Source organism: Solanum dulcamara, chromosome 11 (genome assembly GCF_947179165.1).
Source record: "Solanum dulcamara chromosome 11, daSolDulc1.2, whole genome shotgun sequence".
In the NCBI taxonomy this organism is placed as follows: Eukaryota; Viridiplantae; Streptophyta; class Magnoliopsida; order Solanales; family Solanaceae; genus Solanum; species Solanum dulcamara.
This window is the reverse complement of record NC_077247.1, coordinates 17,256,196-17,267,169: the sequence shown is the minus strand read 5'-3', so window position 1 is coordinate 17,267,169 and position 10,974 is coordinate 17,256,196. Positions and strand designations below refer to the sequence as shown.

Sequence of the window (10,974 nt, the reverse complement as noted above, 5' to 3'; positions counted from 1 at the left end):
GGGATATACCTAGCTAAGAAGGCCTCTAAAATCTAAGCCTATGACAATGGTGGTGACCCAGCTGGCCTTGTTTGTAAGTAGAAGCACCACCACTGTCTGACTAATCTATGAAACTAGTGAGCAGTGAAGTAGACCCCTATGGACTTCACAAGACCTAAGGAGTGAAGCTGCTCTTGGAAAGTAGTCAGAAATTCCATGGCGTCCTCGTCAATGGCACAAGAAAATATCGGGGGTGACAACGTCTGAAATACCTCCAACATATTCTACTCCTGTAAGGATATAATACCCTATAAGACTGCAGGCGAGGGTGTAATGGCTGGTGTAGCTTGCTGAACCTCAGGTGCTGGCAGCACAGGATGATCCTGTAGTGCTAGCATATCAATAACTAGGATTGAGGCTTGTGGTATAACCCCAATAGCTGTAAGGAGCTGATCAATAACCGCTTGTAATACTTAAGTCATAACTGATGCAGCTGGAGGCTATGCTATTGCTGGTGGCCCCTCCGATTGATGAGGAATAAGGGAATCCTAGTGCTCCTCCATATTCTCGAGAGCTATAACTGGATCAAGGACTGGTGCTGCTTCCCTACTTGTACTATGGGTTTGGCCTCTAGGCATACCTGGTCCTGGTAGGTCATCTCCACTGGTAGTACCACACGTACGAGCCATCCTCGCGGAAGAGTGAAATAAATGAGATTTCATGAAACTAATAAGGCACACAATGGCACGAAATGATACAACATAGAGAATGTTCCTAATGACATTCAGTGGCCTCCCGAAAATAAGTCATAGACATCTGCCCACCCATCCATGGGACTCTACTAAACATTAGGTCTGTACAAGTGAGGCCAATGAACCTGGAGCTCTGATACCAACTTGTGATGGCCTAATTTCTCAGGTCATAATGAAACCTACCATAACCCCTTGGTAGGTAAGCCAAACTCGTAACTAGGAACTGCAAGTAGTTGGTATATAGGACGAAACTAAACAGAACAAAGAGAAATTAAATAAATACTAAAATAAGGAAGAACAAGATAAATATATACAAATACACAAAAAGAATCCCTTCCAGAACCTGGAAGTCACTAGTACGGAGCTGCTACCAAAATAAAATGAGTACATGTCCCAAAAATGGACCAAAATATATATAACACGGGATAGTCTCAAAAATACAAAAAGACGAGCCATCTAAGCTGAAGGAGATAGAAATGATCTCAAAATGGCAAGTGCTCACTTTAGTCTCCAAAACTGGCTGCAACAGGCTCGATCTATCCACAACAGTAGCTGGTGCTCAGTCCTGCCTCAGAAAGTAGATAAAGAGTATAGTATGAGTAATAGAAATAAGGTACCCATCTGAGCAAGAAAAGTAAAAACAATATGAAAAAGAGGAATAAGCCTAAATAAGAGTCATAACAAGCATCTAAGGTAAGGAAGATAAATATCCCCAAAAACCGAAAGATACAATCAAGGAAGACTATAGCCAGCTACACCCAATTGGGCCCCCATAATCCTAGATGAGACACTCATAAAAATGTTTAAATAAAACTTGAACGAACCCCCATAAGCCCTCCAGGAACACAGAATACCTATGACAACAAAGAAAAGGAACTAAGAATCTACGATACTAAGAACTGAACAACCATATTATCCCCTAACCAAGAATCTCCAAGAATTGATTAGCCATAAATGCTCTAGGAGCTGAGGCCGATACTCTCATGTGGATGCTCGCCTGAATTCTCAATATCGTCAAGGCCAGTATTGGGACCTAGATACTTGCAATAATCCATCAGTATGGTTGAGGCCGGGACTGGAACCAAGATGCTCTCCATACAAACAAGCTAGTAGAGGCTGAGACTGGGACCCGAATGCTCTCTTATGGAATTCAAGAATGGAGGCCAGGCCTAGGACCCAGATGCTCACAGATGCCAGGATTGGGACCCGGATGCTCAAAGATAGAATTTTAGAGTGGAGGTCAAGACTAGGACCCGGATGATCACAGATGATTTAATTGATGGTGATGATATTCTTTTTTCAAATTGAACACTAATAACCACAGATAATCTCTTCCATAATGACTCAACCGATATATCTCTAGGGCTTCAACAGAACCTAAACAATCTGAACAAGAAGTCTAAGATTACCAAAATATCTCGATAGTTGCAATCATAGAAAATTATGGATGAGGTTGTTCAGGAGAGAAAAGTTACCACCTCGCTAAGGCCTAACTACCAGAAACTAGTCCGCTACACCATTCTACAAGGATCTAAGCCCATCGAAGCGATGCCCAACATATTTCATAATACCAAGTATAAGAAATCGACGCCACTTGAAGTACTAACATTTAACAAAAGAGATCACATGCTTTCAATTACCCAAAATACTCGATAAAAGTCTAAAATATGATTTCTAACATCTAAGGTATATAGATAAGCTACCTAACCCAGAATTCCATCTATCTCAACATAACACATTCCAGCTTAATTTAAAGAAAGAAAAGTCGTAACCTACCTATAGGTTGAACACACGCGCTCTAAATCACTTTGATAGAGCTTTTTCTTTACATACGGCCTTGAAAAGCTGCCACGCTATTAAAAATAGACTGACAACTTCAATATGGTCGTTATGATATTAAAATTATTGAATTCAGAGATGGCCCAATTTTGGAGTCAAAATCAGGAATTCTGGGACCTGCACTGGAAGTTTCAAAAATAACCCCAAAAATAAATCCTAATCAGCCCCCCAAACTTATATCCTAAATTGGGACACAATTCGAGGCCCGAAAACTCAACAAATTAGTTCATTCATCAAAACCCAACAACTATGTACGTAAAAATCACCAAAACAAAGCCTCAACAACTGAAATCAACTACACCGTGATGTTCCTCAAGAAAAAACCCACAATTTAGCACCAAGAATTTCCAAAATTGGACTTAAAACGCCTAAGAAACTAGTCCCTAAATTTTATCAAAATTCCACTCTGAAATACAAAAAAAAACAGCAGCTGAAATCATAATTTTTACCTCCATCAAAATCCCCAAATCAGTTTCTAATAGCACCACGAAGTTTTCCTCAAAATTCCATGTGAGATAGGCTTTTGAATATCTCAAATTGGACCTAAATTGGCCAAGAAAAAACTTCTCAAAATTCATCAAAAGTTCACTCAAAAAACAACAAAAGATAGTAGATAAAATGTGAAACATACCTCAAACAGAGTTCCCAAATAACCTTAAAAGCTTACCAACGCGTCCCTCTCGAAACTCCCTTCAATTTGACCATTTGAATCACTAAAGTTGAGCTCAAAATGATGGAGAAATCGATTGTCAGATTTGGGACTTAAATCTAAAAAAATTGTAGTGAACATTAACCGTTATGTATAGTGATAGAATAGTCCAAAATTTGATTTTTTTTATTCTCCAGACTCATTCAGAGTCCTTTTTCTGAGTAGCTAAAGTTAAGATAGAATAGGTCATCACATCCTGGGGTTGAAGAATGAGCAGCTTTAAAAAGGAAATGACAAGCGAAGAAAACTATATATGAATTTTGACAGGAAATAAAATTCTGGACTCAATGGTGCAATCAAAATTTCTAATTGAGGTCGTTTCGATGAAAGTAGATACCATACCTGAGAGCCAATTTAAACCAGAACCACAAATGGGCTCGAAATGAGATCGCAAGCCTAGGGACACGCACGAAAGGTCGTTCTAGGACAATGTTAAAATTTTGGAGCTAACCGCGCTGACAAAATTTTAATTTGAGCACGTTTACCAAGAATGTTGACAAAATTCAACCTTAGACCAAGTTTTTAGGCTAAAGCACAAAATGACCCTAAAATAATACAGATTGCCTTGATACTCATGTCAACCTTACAACTAGCTTAATTTGGATATTCCAAAGCTGATGAAACTGTCCAAATTTCGTTCTAAGATTGTTTACCTAAACTTATGACTGAAGTCAACTTTTCAAGTTTTAAATGCTCCAAAAATAGGGAAACAGGCCTAAAACTTAAAAGATAGACTAGGCGACCAAGTTACTGGCCAGCAGGTCAAAAATCACCTCGGGTCCCTATAGGAATGCTCTAAACAACCAAATAGAAGTAGAAATACAAAAATGACCATGAGGATCATTACATAGTCATATATATATATATATATATATATATATATATATATATATATATAGATAGATAGATAGATAGATAGATGGAGACTAGAATAGTAAGATTAAGACTAGAATAGTACAAAATGCCAAGTGCTCACCTCTATCTTTGGATCAAACTGCTCCAAGCTCGAATCAACACTAGCCACTAGTGCTCGGACCTGCATCAAGCAAATAAATATAGAGTGTAGTATGTCTACCAAAATAATAGGTACCTAGTAGGCATCATTGGTCGACTGAGCTTTGAAAAATAACATCAATATGAAAAGAAGAAATAGGACAGAGCACGATAAAGTGCAAAAGTATAAAATAAGGAAATAAAATGCACACGAGTGTAGAAAGAACTAACTAAGATAATCCACAGCTAAACTAAACCTAACTAGACCTTATAAGCCCAGAAGGTACACTCAGGCACAAGTTTAAATAAAAAATCCCAACCGAACTCTCATAAGACCGATGAGTACACAAAATAGCTATAAATACTGAGAACTAAAATTGAGAACCCAAGACCAGAGAAAATAGAATCAGAACCTCAACCCAATTCAGTAGAGTCTGACAGTACGGAGGCCAGACCTCTAACCAGAAGATCAACAAAAATATCCATGTAATCGATCAAGAATCAATTGACTGAGGTCGGATCACTAATCAGATGCTCTTTATAAAGATTCGTATGATTAAGGCTGGACCTCTAACCGGATGCTTATCGAGAGTGTCAATGTGGTAGAGGCCAAATCTTGAATATAGATGCCCGATAAGGGTGCCAAAATATAGCTACTGTAAGTGCTCCCAACGGTTAATAGTTACAAAACATTGTGGGTCTATGTTTAAACTTTCTAAATCAATAAAACTATCTAAGTTGAACTCCAAACAAATTTTGAATCACAGAACGAAACCTAGTGTCCCTGTTGAAATATGTAAAGCCACAAAATTAGAAGGTAAGGATAGAATGTCATCGGAGCAAGCATCCCACATAACTAAGGCCTAAACTATTAGACACAAGTTTGCTACACCAGTCTACAAGGATCAAAGCAGTCGGAATGAAGTTGGGGCAAGACTAAGGCCTATCGGGTTCAAATCATGCATTTCTAAGGCAAGCTCTAGTCAACCCTAGACTAAGGCCAAACATAATTCATTTAACCAATAAGATAAGTATAAAAATACACCACAAGGAATGGATGATCGACAAGGCAAGTTACATGCTCACAGGTACCCGATAAAATCCCAAAATAGTCCTAAAGCATGATTTTTAAATGTCTAAGCATGATTCAATAATACCCAAACCAAATACCAACTAATCAACACATAATAACATTCTCAAGCTCAATATAAAGAGGGGAAACCGTAACCTACCTGAAGGGCAATCACGCGCACTTCTAATCAACTAGATCAGAGTTGTTTTCTTCTGAACGGACTCTAAATGCTTCCACGCTATCAAAAATGGATACAAAAAGTTAATACGATCATTTTGATATTAAAATTACTAAAATTGGAGACAAACTAATTTTGGAGTCAAAAATGGGAATGTGGAACCCACTCTGATAATTTTTCAATTGACTCCCTGAAAAGGTCCCAGGCACCACTCCACACTTGTATTTCAAAATGGAACTCAATTCGGGTCTAGGAATAACCCCGAATCAACCATGAAAGAAAATACTAAATTAATCACCATTACAGCTATGAATAGTAGCTAAAAGTAAGATTATACCTCCGAAAAAGGTTTTTTGACATGTCTCGATCAGTTACCCATATAGCCACAACAATCCAGCTGCTTGGATCTTAAAATCACAAAAATTGTACTTATATCAGAGGAGAAATCACTCTTTGAAGGTGTTGGGACTGAAATGATCGCGTCAGGTATTTTAAAAAAGGACCAAAGATAGTTTCCCATCGCGATCGTAGGGACCCGTGTCACAATCACGATTGCCCTTCAAAATGGCCCTGGCAATTGTGTAGGTGAAGTCTCGCGATCGCAAAGACCAACTGGGTCAACTCCTAGTGAACTCTTCATCGCGATCGTGGCCAGGGGCCACGTGATCGGGATGCCTTAGCACAATGACCCTCTGTGATCGCGAACATGATGAAGAAAGTCACCTGCACCATCAACAACTGCAACATGGAATTTTTGGCATTGTCCAAGTCTCTGATGGGGTGCTCGGGATTCGTTCAGAATCTCCTGCACGCAAATAATATATGCTACCCCACTAAATTCGACATGTCGGACTTAATAAAGCTTTCAAAATTCTCATTCGAGGTCATTTTAACAAAAAATGAGTCTTATACCCAAGTGTCATTTTTAGCTAAGTTCTACTATAGGCCTCGAGATTAGATTAAAAGCCTTAGAAAGGGAACGAAGGGTCGTTCTACACCAAACTCAATATTTTGGAACTAACCGAGCTGGAATGTTTTTCATCTGAGTGCATTTTTCAAGAACATTGACCGAAGTCAACCTTAAGCCAACTTTCAAAGGCTAAAATATCTAATGGCCCCAAACTCACACCGATAGCCTCGATACTCATGTCGACCATGCTACTAGCTTTATTTGGCCATTTCAAAGCTGAGTGAACCATCAAAATTCCATTATGAGGTCATTTATCTAATATTATGACTAAAGTTGACTTATCAAGTTATAAACTTCCCAAAATAGAGAAATGAGCCTAAAACCCAAACGAACAACCAGGCAACCGAACAGTCAGTGCCAGTAAGTCATAAATGACTTTGGCTCACTATAGAAATGCTCTAAATGATGAAAAGCAAGCATTAAGAAAAAAATGAACTGGAGCATCATTACAATATCCACAACTAAAAAGAACTTTCGTCCGTGAAAGTAAAAGTCAAGAAGTACCTGACAACTCAAATAAGCCGAGGAACTGCTCCTGCATCTCCTGCTTGGTCTCTTAGGTAGCCTCCTCAACTGGATAGTGACTCCAATGGACCTTTATAATAGGAATTGCTCTCAATCGCAACTGTCTAACATCTCTATCTAGAATGGCCTTAGTCTCTTCTACAAAGGTCGAATGATCATCAATCTCAACTGAATCATATTAGAGGACATGAGACTCATTTGGAACATACCGGTGCATCATCGAATCATGAAAGACTGGGTGGATAGATGATAGTGCTGGAGGTACAACTAAATCATAGGCAACCTCTCCGACTGTCCTCAAAATCTCAAACAGTCTTATATACCAGGGGCAGAGCTTACCTCGCCTCCCAAATCTCATCACACCCTTCATGGGAGATACTCGGAGAAATACTTTTCCACCAACTGCAAACCTCAATGGTTGACACTTATGATCCCCATAACTCTGATGTCTACTCTGAGCCATTCTAAGCCTATCCTGAATCACCATCACCTAATCCAAGGCCTCATAAAGCAAGTCTGCACCACACAGCCTAGGCTCTATAGACTCAAACCAACCAACCAGAGAATGACAACACCTAGCATATAAGGCCTCGAACGAGGCCATCTAAATGCTAGAGTGGTATCTATTGTTGTACGCAAACTCCACCAAAGGTAAGAACTGTCCCAATGACCCCCAAAATCCATAACCTAGGCCCACAACATATCCTTAAGGACCTGAATAGTGCACTCTAACTTACCATCATTTTATGGGTGAAATGCTATGCTAAGGTGAACATGGGTGCCCAACTCCTCCTAAAAACCCTCCAAAAAATGGAACTGACCTGTGAACCCCAGCTTGAAATGATAAATACAGTCACACCATGAAGATGAACGACCTCCTAAATGAAGATATGAGCCAATCTCTCAGCAATGAAAGAAGTATGAATGAGAAAGATGTGTGAAGACTTGGTTATTCGATCCACAATGACCCAAATATTGTCAACACCTCTGGAAGTATGAGGCAAACCTATAATGAAGTCTATAGTGATATATCCCACCTCTACTTTGGAAAGGATAATCTCTAAAACTTATGAAAAGGCCTCATTGCTCGGCCTTCACCTGATGGAAACTTAAACAATGCTACACATAGTCTTAGATGTCTTTCCTCACATCACTCCACCAGTAGTTCTACCTAAAATCATGATATATCTTAGCTATGCCTAAATGAATATATATAATCATGGGCCTCTCTAAGAATCAGCTAAATTAAACCCCCAACTCTTCGAACACATAATCATCCGGTGAATGTCAAAATCCCATTTGAATCTAAAGTAGACTGACCAGCATCATCTGCCAACACCCTGTCTCTGAGTGCCACCAAAGACTCATCCTTAAACTAATGACCACAGATCCAATCTAGCAAAGAGGACTGAACCCCCACATGGTCTAATACTCATCTGGAATTTGAAATATCAATTAATCATTCGGTTAGCTAAGGACAGGATATTTAAAGACAATGGTCACTCTAAAATAGAAAAGAAGGCTAAACTACCCATACTTACTGCCTTCCAGCTCAAGGCGTCTACTACTATATTCGACATGCCCGGATGGAAGAGAATAGAGAGATCATAGTACTTCAGGAGCTCAATCTACCGACACTGCCTTAAATTAAGGTTCCTCTTGCTCATAATGTACTGAAGGATCATGTAATTAGTCTGGATCTTACAACAGACTCCATATAAATAGTGTCTTAAGATATTAAGCGCGAACACTACCGCCACCAACTCCAATTCATGGGTAGTGTAGTTGCGTTCATACAACTTAAGCTGCCTCGACGCATAAGCTATGACCTAGCCTCGCTGCATCCATACACACAAACCTACATCGGATGCGTCATAACATACCATGAAGCCCTTGACCTAAACTAAAAGTGTCAAAATATAAGGGGTTGTAAGTAACTCCTTAAGCCTCCGAAAGCGCATCTCACACTCCTCCGACCACACAACAGGAACATTCTGATGATTCAACTGAGTCAAGGGATATAATAGTAGAAAAGTCCTTAACAAAGCATCTATAGTAACTCGCTAACCCAATGAAGCTATGAACCTCAATAACATAAGTGGGACTGTCACAATCACGAATAGCCTCATTCTTTGCCAGATGAACTATAATACTCTCCTTGGACACCACGTGCCTCAAGAAAGCTATATACTCAAGCTAAAACTCACACTTTGAGAAATTAGCATAAAGCCTCTGATCTCTCAAAGTCTTTAGAACTATCCTCAAATGCTGCTTATGCTTACTTCGGCTTTGCTAGTATGCCAATATGTCATCAACAAAAACAATGAAAAGGGAATCAAGGTATGGCCTAGATACTCGGTCATTGAGTCCATAAAGATGGCAGGGGCATTAGTCAACCCAAATGATATCACAAGTAACTCATAGTGGCTGTAACAAGTCCTAAATATAGTCTTAGGGATGTCCGATGCCCTAATCCTCAACTGATGGTAATCGGACCTCAAGTCTATCTTAGAAAACACTACGGCATCCTAAAGTTGATCAAATAAATCATCAATGCGAAGCATGGGGTAACAGTTCTTCACTGTCACTTTGCTCAACTACTTGTAGTCAATGCACATCCTTATAGTCCCATCCTTTTTCTTCATAAATAGAATAGGAGCACCCAATGGCGACACACTCAAAAGTATAAACCCCTTACCTAAGAGGTCCTCAAGCTTAACACTGAGCTCCTTGAGCTCTACAAGTGTCATCCGATATGGTGGAATAGAAATAGGCCGGGTTCCTGACTCTAAGTACATAAAAAATCAATATCACTTTGGGGGAAGGCTAGGTAGGTCCATAGGGAACACATCTATAAAATCTCTAACTATAGGAACTGAGTCAACTGAAGGGCCCTCTCTACTAACATCATGCACATAGGCTAAGTAAGCTAAACAACCCAAAGTAACCAACCGCTAAGCCCACATAAAAGAGATAAGCCTTGTCAGTGTGTGAGTGAAAGAACCCTACCATAATACTAGAGAAATGCCATGCCTAGATAAGGTAATGATCTTGGCATAGAAATCCAAGACTGCATGGTAAGGAGATGACCTGTCCATGCCCAAAATCACATCAAAATCTAGCATATCTAGCAGAATAAGGTCAAATATAGTATCATAACCCTAGATGGTCACTAAGAAAGACCGCAACACCTAATCCATTGCTAAAGACTCACCCACCGCAGTTGAAACATGAACTGGCTCTGCCAAGTACTTGGACCTTGTCTATGTAATAGGTCAGTAATGCAACTCTCGCATGACCTCTAGGTTGGCCTCTATCCCTAGCTGGGGCTCTATCTAAGGGCTCAAGTGCATCATCCCCGAACATTATACCTCGCGTGCATGCTATCATGTGAAAGAGTGGAGCAAGTGAGATTTCAAGGAACCAATAAGATCCATGCTTCATAAAAATGTAACACTTCCAAACGGCATCTTGTATCCTCCCGAAGATAAGTTATGGATGGTTCCGCACTGATCCATAGGAACTAGAGGTTAGCTCTCTACAAGTGAGACCAGTGAACCTGAGTCTTTGATACCCACTTAACACGACTGATTCTTTATATCATGATGATACCTACTATAATCCACCAGTAGGTAAGCGAACCCGTTAACCCAAACAACTATTAATAGGGTTTAAGGAAAGAAACAAAACAAGTATAAATAATTTTAACATAAAAAAAAGATAAGCGGAAGACAAACCAAAATAAATATATATAATTGATCTTTCCAAGAACTTGGAAGACACTAGTACATAGTTGACTAAATAAAAAGAGTACAAGTTCCAAAAAATGGACCATAAAAACAAAACTTAACCCAAAATCAAAAGACTAGTCATATATATATATATGGAGACCTGAATAGTACAAAATACCAAGTGCTCACCCCCGTCTTCAGATCAGATTTCTCCAAGCTCGAATAT

At 39.4% G+C, this 10,974-nt stretch overlaps 1 protein-coding gene across 1 annotated transcript; it reads right to left on the bottom strand.

Moving 5' to 3' along the window:
• Positions 1-287: 287 nt before the first annotated feature.
• Positions 288-7,504, bottom strand: LOC129872433 (uncharacterized). The gene is made up of 4 exons (XM_055947425.1): positions 7,227-7,504; positions 6,997-7,087; positions 4,256-4,315; positions 288-428 (listed from the first exon to the last, which is right to left on the bottom strand). Exons 1-4 carry the CDS (start codon positions 7,502-7,504, stop codon positions 288-290), a joined length of 570 nt encoding a protein of 189 aa, XP_055803400.1.
• Between the last annotated feature and the right edge of the window lie 3,470 nt (positions 7,505-10,974).